This window comes from Stigmatopora nigra, chromosome 14 (assembly GCF_051989575.1).
Source record: "Stigmatopora nigra isolate UIUO_SnigA chromosome 14, RoL_Snig_1.1, whole genome shotgun sequence".
Lineage (NCBI taxonomy): Eukaryota > Metazoa > Chordata > Actinopteri > Syngnathiformes > Syngnathidae > Stigmatopora > Stigmatopora nigra.
The window spans coordinates 9,049,691-9,067,777 of record NC_135521.1 but is presented as its reverse complement, the minus strand read 5'-3'; the positions used below and the strand labels follow the sequence as shown (position 1 = coordinate 9,067,777).

Here is an 18,087-nt window from a genome sequence, read left to right as displayed (position 1 = left end):
TTCTGGCTGGTCAACATAGTTTGGGAGGAAAAACTCCAGCAATTGATTCTTCCTCAACGCTGTTTTATTCGTTCAACATCTCACATTACAAATACTTCGAATGTATGCAGACAGTTACAAACAAGGTTGGCAGCAAATGAATATGACATTAGATCTTTGTTTTTCTGTCACTTCTACAAACCAGGTATGAAAAAGGATTTCTGTATTGTAGCGTTAAATCAGGAAGAAAAAAGGTAAAAAAAGAAAAAAAATTGAACTTGCGTATAAATGTGAAATTACTTAATAAAAATCCAAATGATGAATGTGAAATTACTTAGTAAAAATCCAAATTATATGAAGTAAAAAAAATGTTAATAAATATAACCTTCCCAGCATACAATTAAAACTATTAAACATTTGCAATCAAGTAATACTAAGAGACATATTCAATATTCTTTTTTTCTTCTGAAAATGCAGAGCACAAAACAGCAATTAGAAAAACTAGACATCAAGTTTAACACATCACCCCAAAAATATAACAAAAATCTGATTCAAATTATAGTTATACATTTCAATTGAAAATATAGCAAATGTAATACCTTAACCTTGTATATACAATGTTTTTAAATCACAGTTGCATGGTAGTAGCAAAATAAGTACGTAAGCACAAAACTAAACGTTCAAAAATAAACTCGTATAAATTAGCTTTTTTTTTAATATATATTTCTCATCAGTATGAGGGAACAAATAAAATTTAAAAAAAGGTGGGGGGGTGGGGTGTATAATGTGACTGCATGACTTATGGATTCAACGTCTGACTGCAAAGACTTGTTTCTGGAAAGAAGGATTAAGTATTGCACATAATGGCTCACAGTTAACTTGCAACATTACATCACATTCAGGTTATGTCCCAAAGCATGCCACATCACAAAAGGGGTCAAGTGATCAAGTCTTCTTACCTATGTCCTACCGAGTGTCCTCTACATTACAAAAGTGTTGTCATAGTGTAAATTGCATAAACATGATGTCTGAGTGAGGAAGGCAGACTCCATCATGTCAAGAGAGCGGGTGAGCTCGAAGAGAAGTCGCAAAGAAAGGGAGGATGGAGATCTAGTGCATTACATCATTAGGTCCTGCATCGACACTAGCCAGGTAATTTCCGTAGTAGATAAGTATGCATGCCAAGAAGAAGAACTTACAGGCAGTCTCCCAACGAGAATCTAAATATTCAAATCCACTCAGGTGATAGAAGGATGATTACAGGTTGACCGAAGCCAAAACATTTATTTTTACTCATAATCATATCAACTACACCTAAGAGAGTGAAATACCAGAATATATATATATAATTTCAAGACTATCAAAATCTTTTAGAAAGGTCTTGCCATGCCTAATAATGTTAATCAGGGCAGAGGAGAATCTATGTACGATTGGCTAATGACAGCCTATTTTGAAGCTCCAGAATCACACCATTACACCAGACAATGTTCAAATTTACCAGCACTTAAATATATAAAAGCTAATTGAAAATTATATTAATATCCTTTTTTTCCTTAAATTAAGTTTACCATAATTGCAGATCTCTTAGTAACAAAGGTACAAAATTATTTTTCACCAAGTGAAAAAAATGAGGTATTGCAAAAGGAGTTCTCCCATCTGTGAAAAATGTGCCTAAAATGACTATTGAAAAAAATATTTAGAAAAGTAGTGCATAATAAATGTATATATGTCCATGACAAAATAATCAGCTATAAAACACTGTACAAAAATCAGCAGGCCATGTATAAAATAATATCTTTATCTCTGTGACAGCAAATTCTAGCTACAACCATATCCAACCACAACACTAGTGAGAGAAGCTCCAATCAAGGTAGAGTGTGCAGTGGTACACCATGAGGACAGCTCAGAAGAATGGACTGTGCATTCCCATAGTATGAACTACATTAGAATGTTAGCTTCCAGTGCTAAGATCCCTGACAATATACTGTAAAGCGAGCAAATACTCCTGCCAATACCTGAGCCACGAGGGCTGGGCCTTATAGTGAGCCAAAACTCCTGACAGACTCCTCCGCGTTGACGTCTGCTCTCCAATATCCGTTCTAGGCCAATCTTTGGTTTGCCCTTACCGTTCGCAAAGTGTCCCTCCCCTCTTAAGCCCAGAACTCACGTGGACGTTCAAGCGCGCCTTCTGACAAACGCAGGGGAGAACAGCTTCCGAACTAATCGATTTGCCATCTAAAAGAAAACATTCCTCCTTTTTCCAAACCCAACTCAAACTTTGGTAAATGGTCGTTGTTCTCAAATTCTGCACGCAAAAAAAACCTCAAAGAAAAACGTGCTCTCTTCAATGCAGCTTCTATCATCAGGATGCTGATTCCATTATTATGATGAACCTCAATTAAATTGTCTTGAAACAAAAGTAAGCAGCTTTGCCAGCTAACACCAAACAAAATTACGTCAAGTAGGAAAACATCGAAATCCAAATAAAACGCATTCATATGTTCATGCACACTAAGTCAAAACGTAAATGGGATTTTACTCTCTTCTTAGTTACTATGTTCAGAGGGCCCAATTTAAAAAAAAAACCAATATAAATTAAGTAGGGTTTTTTTTTTTAACTTAAAAGAAAAGTGCAATTATATTTTTTCATATCATAGGTCATCTCATACCCCTTCCCAAGTTACCCCTTTCTCCCAGACCCTCCCCAATCCTAAATGATCTCCCTTGCCTTAGTTCCAGCGGAAGGAGATATGCCGCGGTCGGTCGCCACCTTCCTTCACCAGGGGCTTGTGGAACTCGCGGCCGGCGCGGGAGTGGATGGCCGCCCAACAGTATTCACAGTAATACTGCAGACAGGTCACGTTAGCGCAGAAGAAAGGAGCAAACTTCCCCCCGCAGCGAGTGCCCTGGCACTCGTCACACAGCTGGTCATCCAATACGTATGGCTTTACTTCCACCTAGACAAAATAAATAAAAAATGAAAACGCCTGTCATTTAACTGAACTTGCCAGGTTACGATTAGTTCATTATGCAGAACACACCACCTGTGGTAAAACCTATCTGCCATTATGGGATTATGAATGGCACAATGACTAATATGACGAGAAATATTTAACAATTAAAAAAACAGCATGTTATTATAATAGGAGCTAAAAATAAAAGGATATGCATTTGAGATTTTCAAATAAAATCAGCAGATCACCGCAGCAAAAGCTTGCTTTAGAATGCCTTTGCAGCTCAATTGTTAGACTTGTGGTGATGAATCGGCTTGACATCACTTCTATGGTATCCTTCTTACAAATAGTAACTCAACATAAGACGTTTCACTAACAAAGGGTACTGTAAACAGCAAACTGCCAAGCCGGAAAGTTAGCACAAAGTAGAAAGGAACCTACGCGTGTTGTCCTAAGGAAAACAAATACATGACCCAATTCAAACATCATAGTGACTCACCCTTTTATCAATCTCCCCATGCTGCAGTTGAACAAATCGAGCACTGATAGCCGCAATGTAGCTTTGCTGATTAGAGAAAGCCACTCGCCCCGCCCCCTTCGGGTATTTCAGCTCAGGGTCTGTGTCAATGCCAGCATAGCAGACTCCACCATAGAGACGGTCCATGATCATGGCCAGCTCAACTGGAAGGACAAAGTACAACTTAGGTTAGTGCGGAGGGGGACAGTGACAGTCACTGGGGGGGGGTCCATGACCCAAATATACCTGCACGTAGCGGGCGAGGGACACCACCTACAAAAATGGTCTTCCTTGGATCTAAAGGCTGAGAGCCATCCATGACAAAGTCGCTGTCATTTAAATTCCAGGGCCTGATTTGGACCTAGCATATAAAAAAATGTAAAAAAAAAAAAATTGAGAAAAGATTTGTGAGGATGACACAGCACGTTTGGAGGACATGCATCAACAGCTTTCAGCTCTTGCAATCGGGTTGTTTGTTAACTGACTGGGCTGCCGTCTTTATGCAATACAAATGGAACCACAAAAGCAGCAAGTCTCTCAGCAATCTAGTCTTATCTATGAGGTTCCGTGTCCCATGCAAATGTCATTAACAGCTAAAATGGCTACAATAGCTTAATAGAGCATGAAAACACTCACAGGCTTGTCTTTGATGGTGGGGCTGGAGACACACAGGTACAGTTTACCATCTTCTTGAATACAAGCATCGATTAGAGCCTGAACAGAGCTCTCATCTTGAAAGAGCAGGAAGGCATACCCTATCGATACAATGGAAGCAATGAGGACCACAGCGCTTTTGCATCCAAATTAGATCAAACATGAAAACAAACACTTACCTTTAGGAGGAAAATAGGACTTGCTCTCTGCCTTGTGTGGCCAGTCCACAAACAAGTGTCCAAAACGACGAAAACTTGCAGTGATTTCATCTGGAAGACAAATAATCAAAGATTCAGTATTTATTTTTTTAATTCCAGTTTTAAAAATGGCAAAACTAGTTTTTAAAAATGTTTCATTAAAAAAAAAGGTTGAAAGCCATCTTTTTTAAATTGAATTTACATCAGTCCTAGTTAAAAAGAATAGGACGCATTTAGTTGTAATTGCCAGCCAATGTGTTCAATAGTATACTTACACAAGGAATTATAGTTGAACATGCAGGTACGTGAAATTGTACACCACTATTGTTATCGAGTAGTACCTTCGTCTATGTCCGGGGGCAGCCCTCCAACAAACACTTTGCGAGAATAGCGCTCTATACGCTCCCCATTTAGGTGTGGGAAACAGTGTGCCGAGCCTAGTCCACCAAGCCCCTGGTCAGTAGTCTCATCATCGCCGAAAGAGCGCTCATCCTCCATCGGGAACAATGTGGAATGACCTATTAAAAATATCGAATAAATATCATTGAAATGGTGAGGAAAGCTAAAGTATACAGTTATTTGGGCAGATTTAGATCTTTTTAAAAATTACACAGAAATGAAAACTAAAAGAAAAAATGAATTGATCGCAGAAAGTTAACTTTTCATTTTTAAGTACATTGCGAGTTTTACCTCGTCTTCTGCCATAGCTTCTCGCTGCATGTAAAACAACATATAATCCTTTACGTGTTTTTGCAAGTGTAAGGGACTTTTAGGTTTATGCATTGTAATTTACATACCATTCATAGGCAAAGGCCCGTCTCCACCCTGATGAGGGAAGCTGAAGCGTCCTACAGTAAATGACAAAACAGCAAAGGCTCAGAACACGTTAGAAACTGAAATAACTTTCCATCACGGATTTTTTTTGTGGCCCAGATAGTATTTGCGAGAAATTCCCTCTCCTTCAGTTGTTCATAAAAGGCACAGCAAGTAAATTACAAAATTCAATAAATATTGTGACATCTTCCTCTATTGTGAATCAACTAAACTTGAGGCTAAGCGGAGAAACTTGATAACTTCTGTCAAATAAGGTTGTATTTATTTACAGCCAACGGCAACAGAGCTCGTCCCTACTATTGTTAGTTTGGGAACCAACCTTTCAAGGAATCCTGCTCAGCCCTCATAATGTCAATCAGGGAGTTCTCCAGAGAGTGCATGTTGAAACCATCAAAGGAGCGGGTTCTCTCCTGCTAAAAGAGTGAAAGAAAACAATTACAAGATTCTTCACAGCTCCCCACCAGCAGCCATTGGCTAGAGATGATCTAACTGAGGGCAAACTCATGACAACAAGTAAAATGACACGCTACAGGGGATAGGTTTTCAGTTCCTCTGAGAGAAATGATGCAAAACAAGATTTGAATTTGTAATAGCGATTCAAAAAAGGCATGATGTTCACAGTGCAAGTTTGAAAGCATATAAAGGTCAAGAATTTGATACTGTAGAACAAAAGATTAAAGAATTTGAAATTGTGAACAATATCAAGGCCATGGGGTTAAAAACAGACAATCGACATATGACTGGAAGAGATTCTGCTTTGTTGAATGGCTCTTTTGTTGCATTTCATGCTAACAAGCAGATATAGTAGCTTTTTGGTGTGGTTTGTGGTGCAAAACTTGGAATAAAAAAATACTAAGCTAAAATGAAGTTCTACATGAATGCAAATATTGTTATATTCTCACCTGAAAAGGGTAGACGCTATCACTGCGGCTCACTGCATCCTCCACCCAGCCCTTGTGATTGAAGCCAGAGCTATTCCGAGGAAATTTCTGGGAAGGAACCTGTAGACCAGCAAGTTTCATCAGCAGCCCAAAATTGTTATTTTACAAGTGGTAGCAGGTATCATGAAATACATTAAAATTAAGGCTGGGCGATTTTGAGATTGGAAAAAGAAAAGAAAATTACCTGTGTTAATGCATATACAGAAGCAAACCGGCAAATTTTGAATGGTCTTTCAAAGAGTTCAATGATGATGGGCGGAATATCAAATCGCCCAGCCCTAATTATGAACTTAATTTTAATCAGACTGTGTTTGCTTAAAGTTTTCTGCTAAAAATAGCAATTGACCCAAATGAAAACTACAACTACTGCATTCAAAGTAAATGCCCCAAGGTGACATGGCATTAGCTGACTGCTCAGCCACCATTTTGTTATCCCTACATTGGTCTATAAAGTGAGTTGATATCAGTAACACTTTTAAACTTTTATTCATTCTCGACTTGCGGTTAAAGTTCCACCATTATTATAAAGGAACTATTGATAAAGACCTATGTTTGATGTCCACAAACAGGGGACGACTTTGGAGTTTTTGCAGTACTTGAGAAAGAGAAAACTTCAATGAGTTTCAAGATTTGGATCTACCTGACTATTGGGGAAGGACTTCTTCAATGGAGAAATGGAGTTTAGACCAGTCATTCCTCCACCTACACCACGTCGGTAATCCCGAACTCCATGTGTGCCCCCCCAGCCTCCATAACCTCCAGGGCTCCAGGTGGTTGAAGTAGGTGTGGAAGGGCTCTGGTAGTTTCCCCAGGGTGAAGGGTGTTTGCTCTGGGCAGGAGTGAGGTGGGGCAGCTGGGGGAAGCCTCCGGTCCGATGAGCGTGCGGAGGGAACGATGGCTGAGGGGGGTGAGGGCTTGCCGGGGAGCGCCGGTGCTGCTGGGGAATGCCCTGCCCGTGAGGGTGATAGGGCTGGGGGTGAGGTGTTGGTGGGTGGTGCTGGGACACTGGTCCAATCTGCGGGGAGAAATTGCCACCTGCGCCAAAGCCAGGACCGTGGTGGGAGAAGCTCGGGAATAGCAATGGTGGTGCACTGCCATTGGAGCCAGCTGGGCCGAAGAAGCCCCCGACGTCATCACCTACCACAGGAGACTGGGTAGATGGAACAGCAGGGGACCAGTTGTTGAAGCTTGTCAATGAGGAAGGGGGGGACTGCGTGCATCCAGCCGTACCCATTCCTAGGGTGTCCTGGTAGTCAAAGCCACTGAGCACTGGAGACTCCATTCTAAGCTTCTCCTTCCCACCACTGATCTCTAGAGAACCTTTTTCTATCATGTTGTCTTCGGGAAGGACTCCCTCCAGCTCTCCTAAGGAAGCGCTGGGCTCCTGCTGGCCTGGAGAGATAGCCTGAGGCTGGGCCTGAACCTGAGACTTTTCCTGCATTTCTTGGAGGTCTAAAGCCTTAGACTTGTCCGATTCCAGAATCTCATCTTGCATGTTACTGTGTTGGGCTACTGCGGGGAAGAGCCAAGCACTGCCCCCATTGGTGGAGCAGGTGTTGTTTACGAAGGAAGGGGGGCTCGGGGGGTTGGAAGGGTGGTGAGGGTGCTGGGGTTGGAGGTGAGGAGGGATTCTTACAGGAAAAGCTGATTTGTTACCACTGCTGTTCTTCACCAGAACACCAAACCCGTAGTCCCCCATTTAGGACAGCCAGTAAATAATCAGTAGGTTTTGGCTTTCACCGATCTTTTTTTTTTTTATTCCTGAAAAAAACAGAGGCACAGGTGGATTGACATGAGTTAAAATGCATTCAGTGTACATCTTGATTAGGTCAGGGTAATGAAAAGTACATGAAATCAGGAGGGATTACTTGCATGGCAACATGTCTGTTTTCAATGCATCCACACACAAAAAGGAAAACTTGTCTTGCCAGCATTATAATGGTGGTAGGAAAGCAGGCAAAACACCCAAACGAACCAACATAGTCAGGGGCTAAACGCCTGCTTTGACGCCTACAAAGGTCGTCGTGCAGCTAGCAGCAGAGCTAACATCGATTCCACCACCTTGCATGTGTCCTTATCTTCATGCAGACGCACCAGGCTATTTTAGATCACCCTCAGCATTACTGTTAATTTGTGACGGCCCCGGTCAGCACCGGGGTGGGCAAGATCGTGGACACCTACCGCAAAATCTTCCTTTCTAAGCAATGACCTCCTCACACGTAGCCATTTAAATACAGGAAAATGCTGATGACGTCTATCGTCGCTTCTCGATGTAGGGTAGTTCCCTTCCCGAAGCCGCTAAGCTAGCAAAAGCAGATCGCTAGCATATTTGCAAAGCAGCTGGCGAGCATTACTAAAGCGTTTTCGGCGGATCGCAATGTCAAACGAAAGCAACCTAAGTACGCCACGCCATTACAGACGAGAGCTCAGTGGAAATTTCGAGGAGATGACTAGTTGGAAATGGAGCTGGCTTCTTTCAACGACCTCGTCTATTTCGTGCCCTGTATGTTCAATGTCACACAGCAAAGCCATCAAATTTTCACATCGAAACCAACGAAACGCAAAATCGTCCGCTGATTTGAAGCGTTGAGAATGGAAGTCAATAGATCGCTTCTCGGTTGTAACTACCTTTAGTTGGACGTCATGACCTTATCGTTTTGATGTTGCCATATTTCTGCGTTTTTCCTTTTTCTGCATTTCCCCACGGCCGGTGTAAATGGTTTCTCCTTTCATGTAGATGACAGCTGAGCCAGTCGGTGGACACTTCCGACTACAAGCCCCGCCCATTGTTGGACCAGGAAGCCAATATGCGTCCGGATTTCTACTTTAGTCCCGCCCAATCACGGCCTCTTCTATCATTTGATTGGATCTTCATTGTGTAGCCCGGGGGTAGAGACCGCCTATATTCAATGAATGGCACATGTTGTCCTCCAAATAAGGATGCATCGAAATCAATGGGAGGAGTTGTTGGGGGGACACGTTCATAATCCAAGGAAGATGCTTATCGATGCTAAATGTTGTCTTAAGTAGATCATTTCAAATGCACAGGGAACGATTTGTATTTTGAACACACAAATGTCTTCACTCCACTTCATCCATCAGCACTAGCCCCCTTTATCTTTTGCAGAATCATCTGTTAAAGCAAATTACATCATGGAATTTTCTAAAAGGATATGTAAATGAGTGGTTTGGCCATTACTTTGTTATCCAATGTCAAATTGAATTAAAACAAGGTAACCATATTTTTTTCTATGAATGTGAACACATATAGTTGGGCTTTATTGCCAGTCTTGCTCATCATTCTTGTATCTGAGAGAAGGTTGCATTCAGTGGAAACTCTGCATTATACATTATTTCAGTGGGACTAAGATGATGAGTCTTAACCTGCTCAACCAAAGCAAGCTCGTTTCACAAGTTCCGGCAGGAGTTGTTGGTGGTTGCTGTTCTTACCAAATTTCAATGCCATTACCTTGAACTTCTTTTTCTGCCCAATTTTCCAAGAGCTTACATATGACACAACTATTTAGCTAATTGGGACCCAATGAGTGTACAAACAAAGAATTAAAACGTGTCATCTAAGGTCTAATTTCAGAACACACTTTTCTTTGCACAATTTTGATAGAGCTCAGCTGCCGTCAACGAAGCAAGTATAGTAAATTCAAGTCCAATGAGCATCATCATGTTGTTGGTAAAGCGGCCATTCCACAAGCAATCCTTTTTATTATGCCTTTGGCTATAATTGTTGACCCTTCATCCACGTGAAATGTGGCTTGATGTCATCAATGAAAAGGCAAAGACACAAAGGGACATATCAGATGACAAAATAAAGACACATTTGAGACTTAATGTCAGCACATGTGCGGGATTCAGAACTGTATGTATGGATAACACTGACCTTGTGACCTTTGACTGAATTACACTAGCTAAAATTGCATTTCTTAATCAAATTAGAGTACAAATGGATAATGGATAGGGGACACTCCAAAACATTCTGAAGGCAGACACGATGGTTATTTTACAATGATCAACATAGCCAGTAATAAATATATACTATACCACTCGCTGACTTTGTTCAAATAATTTTAGATTTAATTCGAGTTGAATTTGTTACCATCCAGCGGTCATTTTCTATTACTACACCATTATTCCATGCCATGATGCTTTTACAGATTAAGTAATAAAATGGAGGTGAAATTAGTCATCGGTATGTTTTGTGACTTTACATCAAGCCTGACCGTTTTTTTTTAAATATATAGTATTTTTGAAAGTCTGGCTTAAGTTTTGGAGGAGAAAAACTGCACTACTGTGAATGTATTTTTTTTACCTGTTGACAATAATTTAAATAAAGGCATTGGTAGCTATTCCCAGCACTGTACTTGACACTTTAAAACTTTTAACAGAGGCCACATTTCAGCGCCAATAGATGTGACTGCTAGTCAGACGAGACCCGGGTGTCTTTTGACATGTGCACACCTGAGACATTTTCCGCTGACCTGACTTTGTTTCCACTGATCCAACTGCACTGCTTCCACTGGGTTACACTAAATTGTGCAAAGCTAGACACCAAGTTTTCTTTACAAAGTCAGGTTACAATCCTTTTAATATCACCAAGACCTTTTACCTCTTTAATCCCCAAATTAGAATTAGGAACGGCATGAGAAAACAAAAAGTCCTCGTGTGATGATAAAAGTAACAAGGTTAGTTTATTGTTCTGCAAATATGAAAGCGACTACATTAAACGTGTCATGTTACACATCAAATAGAAAATAGCTTATGTCTCCTTAGATCTCCAACTTCTGTAACAGAATGGGGACATTTTTCCCATTCTTCACATCAAACAAAAGGAAATTGAAACTTGTAAATTGTAATTTGCCATTGTGCTTTTGAGAGGTGATTGAGACATGATTCTGAACTTAATTTCAACTGCTAGAGTGGCTGGCCTTAAAAGGTCAACAGCTTGTGATGATGACCTGAGGGGAGACATAAAAATAAACCTTTCTCTGTGCTTCTTCCTACATAGGCTAGCCTCTTAGAGTTGCTGGCTCTTGGCTGAAGCCCAGAGGAATGCTCTCGTTGCCTCTGTAAATATAACATTTATAATAACACAATCCATGTGTGGACATAGCCCACTTCCTGGGTCCTTGCTTTATCGCCTGTAGCTCAAACAGGCCCTCTGATCTGTGCTGACCTTGGCGAGTGACTCCAGAGGACAAAATGGACTGATTTGACTGTGTCAAACAATGGGCAAACATGCAGAAGTTGGTGCTTGGTCAAATTAAATACCCTAAAGCGGCACATTTGTGGTGGTGGTGGGTCACATGGTTCATTCTGAAACCTTCAGCATTCCAAAATATAATAAAAAAATCAAAGAAAAGTGCAAGAGCAAAGACATTTGAGGCTCAACATAAAAACAGAACATTCAATCTCCCCAGTTCTTTGAGTAAAATACTAAAGCCCCTTTCTTTGTGTGATTGTTCATTTGTGAGATGTAATCATGTGATGATGAGTAGATAGAGAAAAGATTGGAGACAATGTTGGAACATTTGCTGGTAAGACAGCGTGACAAAATGTCTGTTTTCTTCACTCAATAATGTGACTGTTTTAAAAATGTGTTTCTAGATTGTAGCTTATTCCTTACTCATATCCATCTACACTATAAACCTGCTAAAGATTTGCAGTTGGGATTGATGTCAGGGGTAACTTTCTTTAGTTGTATGTTAATTCCTAATTTCTTTGTTGGCGACATGACTATAATAATGAACTACAATTCATATGTGCCAGAACTGGACTTCAAACCTGTACAATTGGTATTTCACTATCAAGTATATCTTTTTAATTACAAGACATATTCCCACTTGGAAACTGACGGTGTATGTTACATATCTACAGAACAATGTGAGATAGGTGCAATATTGTGGGGGAAAACAACAGAACACTGTATACCACCTAAATCACTGTTCTATATTTGAACTATATTTATACAGGCTCATATAAATATAGCATTTTTTGTCCTATTTACATTTTAATAAATCAACATTGCGTAAAGAAAATAAATAATACAAATATAGTCAAATCTTACAATAAGTATGATTAGAGAAATGCTAGATTAGAGCCAAAAAGAGTCCTAAAAATAAAAATCACCATGATAATAATACCCATTATTCATTAAAAACAAGTCAGACATAACAGTACATGCTATGCCACAATTACCCTGCAAGTTTACCATGTGTGGGACTGCTGGAATGACTGGAGAAGGTGAAAAAAATAAAGTACACAGAAAAGGGGCTTCTTTCTCTTCTGCTGACTGCGAAATGTCCAAGTGTGCTATTAAATGGTGTTGGATTTATCAGTGTTGTAATCTCCTGCATTTTCACCTCCTAATGTCAGTAGCCTCGGGGTCTTCCAGCTCCAAAACCGCTCTAGTATCAGGACTCTGGCGACGCAGTCCTTGATTGCGACCGCGAGGGTGGGCGTGGAACCCAGCCTTACCGGATTTGTCACCATGACGTGGATGGCGAGGGTGCTCTGGTTGAGGGTGAGAGGGTGACGGACGGCGTTGTTCAATAGCAGAGGGCGAAGGCGTTAGTGAAGAGCAGAGGCTGAGGCTGTCACACAAAGCTCCCCAGTTCTGCTCGCACTGAAGCCGGACACTACGAGTTAATGCCTCTTTCACCTCCTCTCCGCAACCCAGCAGAATGTTCACCAGCTCCACATAAGGACTAAGCAGAGAGAGGCCCGATTAATGATACAAGATTTGGACTAATAAAAGGTCAAATGCTTTGATAAAACAATAATTAAATGTCTAAAAGATATCCTAAAGAGGAGAAGCTTTGCTGAAAAAACAGTGTCCAGTTCCTTACCCTTTAGGGAAAAGATCTTGAAAATGGATCATCTCCACCATGACGGCTACATTCTCCTTAGCAGCTGAGCAAAGATTATGTTTTATGTAACATTCTCTCTGGAGCTGGAACACCATCTCCTTAATGGAAACACATTTCCTACTGATACAGCTAAACTTGTGTCGAAACCCGTGGGCCATGCACTTCAGAGCATCCTTGATGAAAGATTTCCCCTGCAAAAATAAAAAACACACACAGGAAGACAATGTTAGGACAAAGCCCTTTTTCATAGCTAGAAGACAAAAAGGAGTTCTGGGCCCACATTGTGTTGACATGGCAATCCTCTGTTCAAATGGCAATTCGATGATAGGATGGGCAAAAAAAAAGTGTCCAATCAGGGAAAAGAGAATGTTAACCAATGTATTATATCATTTCAGGGAGATAAATATGGACATTGTGCAGTTTTACAAGTACCATTATTTACAAAAATAGCAGGAAATCCTATTGAAAAATGCTCATTCACTGCCATTGACAGCAATCGGCATTCAAGAGGGAGGAAAGGTAAGACTAGTGAATGACTGGGCAGTGTGTATGCAACATTTTAACTTATTGGCTGCCATTGACTAACCCTAACCCTAATTTGGCACATTTTAGAACCAGGGAGTGGCAACCACCAGACAGTTTTCTCAGTACCAGGCCCTTAATATTAGTGGGAGAGGAGGAAGAATAGAGGGGGCAGGTACTCATCTTATAAGACACAGTGTGACGCCATACCCATTTCATACCCTACCGTTTCCATCCAAAAATAAATGGCAAACATGATTTCAATCCAAAAAAAAAGAGATAACGCACTTCAATCTGATGCATAAAACAGTTCTACATATTGAAGAAGGTCTTTATTGCCTCTTTGAGCGTGTAGTTAAGATTTCATCATTTGTCATTTAAAAAAAGCTTTTTTTTAAGATGAGCACAACAGGAATAATGAAATCTCTTCCCAGATGACTCCAGCACAATGAGTCAGTGTAAAGGAATGTTACCCCCTGGTTCTACAATTATTGCAAATGGTCCACTAATACCTGAGAGTCAAATTTGCCAGCATTATGTAAGAACGTCATGCAGATCTCCTGCAGCCCTCGAATCTCGCAGGAGTTGTTCTCGAAGCACTCGAACACCCCGCAGCCGACGTCTCCAGCGCTCACAAGACAGTGCTGGATCTCAGCTGGAATAGAAGGAACACATTAGAAGAGGTAATAGTGTGTAGAAGACAAAGCTGCAGGTTACATCACACAAACAAATATTTACACAAATACAAGTGGGTTTGTTTATAGCCCATGAGAGAAAAATGGCAAGTAGAGCTGAAGAGATACAGCACAGTCCAACTGCAAAGCCTAAATTGAGTATTGGGATGGTGCATTGCAGATGTGAGCGTTTCCTCCGAGCTTTACCGGAATGGCAACGTGTACAATGCATTGACTATATATGAACAACTAAATAACAAACCTTGTGAATATTGGCTACTGGTTGCCACTCACATAACTCATTAGTTATGAAAGGCAAATGCTGCTGTATTTGATACTGTCAAATTATACCAGTTGGACCCCAATGAAGCTTCATTAAGGGTAAATTGCCGATAAGCTGCTTTTCCTCTGCCTTTTATATGCAAAAACCACCACACAAGCCCTTTGGTTTGCGAGCCCTAGTTGAACTTCAGTGCACAGGAAAAGTGAGCCGCTGACGGCAGTGCTTGTTTTGGCATCAGGGGAATGTGCTTGGATCGTACGAGCTTGGCCGCAGCGTGCATTGAGTTACATGCTGCTGTTACAGGAGTGTGAGAGAGGGAGGGGGTATTCCACTATTAAACACGCCTGTGAGTTTGTCAATACTATCAAGGAAATTAAGCCTTAATATGCACCAGTATGTTTGAGGGAATGGAAATTTATTAAGAGCAAAGCTATTCCCAGTGGTGTCCGTTTACCATATACCAAGAGTCTGATGCAGACAAATTAATGGATTACATTAGATTAAACTTTATTCATCCCATACTTTGGAAATGCATGACGTTTTCAAATTTTTCCTAGTTGCTTTTTAAAGAAAAAAAAAGCTGTATTTACCAAGACCAGATAAATGCCATCCATCCTTACTAGTGACATTTGACATGCAAAACATTAAAATGCACTTCCACTAGATGGCAGAAGGCCCATAATTAACCTATTATTTCATTTTTTTGTAGCATTTTTCTTGGGTGAGATACACTGTATCTATCATACAGTACCATCTTCTGTTCTTTTTTTTATATGAAATGCATGCCTTAGCTCAGTAAAATCTAAGGACAAAAAAAATATTAACTGTTCACCAGAATATGTTAAAATGATTTCCATATCATTTGTCAAGTAGATAGAAGACAGATTTTTACAGCCATTCAATTGTTCCATATTGCTAACCTGTATTCTGCAGGGACAGGCGTCCTTTGGAGATGACGAGCTTTTCCGACGGGGTGTCGTAATTGTCGCTATTATCCGAGCCAACCACTTGCTCCAGTACCGAGAGAATCAGCACCACCACGGCCACTTTAAGAAACATCGCGTCCCTGCACCTTTCCCTGCGAAGATCCGCCAGCGTACGTGGGGAGCGTGCGCGATACGTGCGTGGATGATACGTGACGCTTCACCTCTGGGCAGGGAACCGCGCGGCTGCGCTTCGGTGTCGGTGTCGAAGTGACTGCATGAGCTGCCCTGGATGCTGCCTATATTTCTCAAGAGTCCCGGGTGTCAATTTGGATGAAGGAGTTAAACAGGTGTTGTCGCTCGGCCCCTCTCAGCCAATCAGAGAGGGCGACGTTCCAGTCCACTGTTTTGTGGGCGGGGCCACATCAACTTCCCCATTTTAACATTAAACTGTGCAGCATAAAATCTATGAAAAATGAAACAATAACATTAGATTTGTATTAAATTCACTAGTTAAGTACCACTGATGGCTGATGATAGTGTCAAGTCATATCATAACTCAAGTACAAAACAGGGGTGATAAGATACATTTAACTAGACAAGAGCAGAGTATTTGAAATACATATAATGATCAGTGTGGATTAAAATGTGGTTTCTTTTTTATTCATTTTTTTAGAATATAATTCAGTTCAAAGGCAGTCCATAAAAATGGTTTCCAGTGACCATGGAAACGGATTCCACTGGAAGCTGGTGCATGGTGTGATCCTGCCTGCATGCCCCAATGCACCCAAATGCCAGGGGAGGTGGCTTACTTTTGTTATCCACTCGGCAAAAATGGAAACGATTTGTCAATATAAATGAGTGGTGGGCAAAGTTAAGTTAGATATTAATCCTCTAGGGGGCCCCATAGATACGAATAGCTACTCAGTTGCCTCAATGCAACACTCGACTGGGAGATTTAGCCAAACAAAAGAATATTTTCATTCAATCATGCTTAAAAAGGAAAAGGCAAATGCTGCAATCAACATAATATAAATACTTTTGAACAAGTAAGCAAGAAAATTCTAATTTTGATGAGGCATCACTTTACATTTTCTAAAATTTGGAATGAAAAGAGCCTGCGGTGTGGCTAAAAGTACTATATTTTTTTATACTATGATCTTCTGGTATAAAATAAAAGAACAAGACATGCTTGTTCAAATTTGTATTGTTTGTTGGTCGGGGGACCTTGTATTATCGGAAAATATATTAAAAACAAAAGTAAGATGAGCAGACAGTGTTCTGTTCGGGTTACAGGAAAAACAGTCAACAATCATATTACAGGTGCATTTATTCCCAATGGGGATCAAAATTAATATCGTTATTCATAAAGTGTTAGCCTTCATTTTCTTTTTGATATATCTTTTACCACATAAAGTTTGTCAACCAGTAAATGGCAGAGAATTGGATGTACTGGACATGAGGTAATGATTTGGTCTATGTATACGCCTTTCAGATTTTCAATAAAAGTATGACATGGTGGCGTAACCAAGTACGATGCATGGGCATCTGAGAATTCTCCTGAGAAAAAAGAATTCCAGTCGATGCACCACAAAATGCTCAAGGACCATGGGAACAGAGTGGAAATTGCAATACAGCAATATTTGAAGTCTGCTGGATTTGGGCATCTCACATAGGAGAGTGTAACACACCATGGCACATGTCTTGGGAGGGTTTGCATGTTTCCACTAGAGCTACAACCACAAACTGAAATCTCCTGCTCAACTGAAGTCAGTTGCAACCCACCCTCGCTGTAAACACACCCTCAACATGATCCAATCAGCTAGTTGCATTTGACCACAGGCCACTAATGCGAGTCACCTCAGTCTGATGCTGCATTCACAATCCATGGGAAAAAATGTGACCCAATCCAGATTAATGTGATGGATATAGACAAGTATGCTAGTCATTTCAAGACATGCTTTATTAGATGCCGGGGGAATTGACACAACAAGAATTACTACGAGAACCACAATTACCACCACATGCTGCCTGTAAGGTACTGTAAGGAGTGTGTAAACTGGTAATATTTGCATCCACAAAACCTTCCTTCTGGTAGCAATAAACCCACATAGTCCCCTTTTTTACATACAAACATGCCCCCAGCCCGGACTCTTTGTTGTGGTTTCACTAGTTGATCACATGCCAGGGGTCCCAACTCAAAACATGCCTGCTTTTTGGGTGTTAGACTACAACTAAACTGAATGAAATGTTACTGCTATCACAGTATATTTGCAGATTTTCTGGACTGTCATCTAAAAGAAGCCTGTTTTCAAAAATACAGTAGAAATATTACATATATATACTTTACATGTGCACTATGTAAAGCTTAATATTATGTTAACAAGCCATCACAAGCGTGTTTCTTACTCAGAATAAGAGATTATATGAAAAAGACAGATGTATCATATATGCCTAAAGTAGCAAATTTGTCCGTCATCCCCGGAGCACCTGACCAACAAACCAAGTTTTCCGAGTACAGCAAAGTACGAGAGCACCTCATCCCATGAACCTCATTTATTTTGCTTAAAACAATGCACTATTATACCTTTTGCTTTGTGTGTGTGTTATATTGCGCTGGCAAATTGCAAACTCTCATTACTGTTCATATAAGCCCACAGGCCTGGCTAGCACAAAGGAGTGATTGAGTGATACGGAGAAAGAGATGGCCCATAGAAAGACATCACCT

The 18,087-nt window shown here is 40.6% G+C and overlaps 2 protein-coding genes across 5 annotated transcripts; both read right to left on the bottom strand.

Moving 5' to 3' along the window:
• Positions 1-42: 42 nt before the first annotated feature.
• LOC144207382 (cytoplasmic polyadenylation element-binding protein 4-like) lies at positions 43-8,858 on the bottom strand. 4 transcript variants are annotated; one of them, XM_077732832.1, is made up of 12 exons: positions 8,705-8,858; positions 6,717-7,837; positions 6,038-6,136; positions 5,455-5,545; positions 5,099-5,149; positions 4,992-5,015; positions 4,643-4,819; positions 4,284-4,373; positions 4,087-4,205; positions 3,697-3,811; positions 3,433-3,614; positions 43-2,936 (listed from the first exon to the last, which is right to left on the bottom strand). In XM_077732832.1, the coding sequence occupies exons 2-12, from the start codon at positions 7,773-7,775 to the stop codon at positions 2,709-2,711; spliced, it is 2,235 nt and encodes a 744-aa protein (XP_077588958.1). In that variant the 5' UTR covers positions 7,776-7,837; positions 8,705-8,858; the 3' UTR covers positions 43-2,708. The 4 variants fall into 4 exon arrangements, with proteins under 4 accessions (XP_077588958.1, XP_077588956.1, XP_077588957.1 ...); XM_077732830.1 differs by having other exon boundaries at positions 5,455-5,548; positions 8,705-8,857; XM_077732831.1 differs by lacking the exon at positions 8,705-8,858 and adding an exon at positions 8,258-8,665 and having other exon boundaries at positions 5,455-5,548.
• Positions 8,859-10,752: 1,894 nt separating this feature from the next.
• On the bottom strand, positions 10,753-15,697 carry stc2a (stanniocalcin 2a). Its single transcript, XM_077733388.1, has 4 exons — positions 15,357-15,697; positions 13,992-14,134; positions 12,937-13,148; positions 10,753-12,795 (listed from the first exon to the last, which is right to left on the bottom strand). Exons 1-4 carry the CDS (start codon positions 15,493-15,495, stop codon positions 12,447-12,449), a joined length of 843 nt encoding a protein of 280 aa, XP_077589514.1. The 5' UTR covers positions 15,496-15,697; the 3' UTR covers positions 10,753-12,446.
• Positions 15,698-18,087: the final 2,390 nt, after the last annotated feature.

Coding starts and splice junctions, on each gene's coding strand:
- LOC144207382 (XM_077732830.1), bottom strand. CDS start 7,775: ATGGGGGACTACGGGTTTGGTGTTCTGGTGAAGAACAGCAGTGGTAAC. Junction 5,549..6,037: donor ATAGCGTCTACCCTTTTCAG/GTGAGAATATAA, acceptor TCACTCTTTTAG/CAGGAGAGAACCCGCTCCTT. Junction 3,812..4,086: donor CCACCATCAAAGACAAGCCT/GTGAGTGTTTTC, acceptor TTTATATGCTAG/GTCCAAATCAGGCCCTGGAA.
- stc2a (XM_077733388.1), bottom strand. CDS start 15,495: ATGTTTCTTAAAGTGGCCGTGGTGGTGCTGATTCTCTCGGTACTGGAG. Junction 14,135..15,356: donor CCTGTCCCTGCAGAATACAG/GTTAGCAATATG, acceptor CTTCTATTCCAG/CTGAGATCCAGCACTGTCTT. Junction 12,796..12,936: donor CAAGATCTTTTCCCTAAAGG/GTAAGGAACTGG, acceptor CTCTCTGCTTAG/TCCTTATGTGGAGCTGGTGA.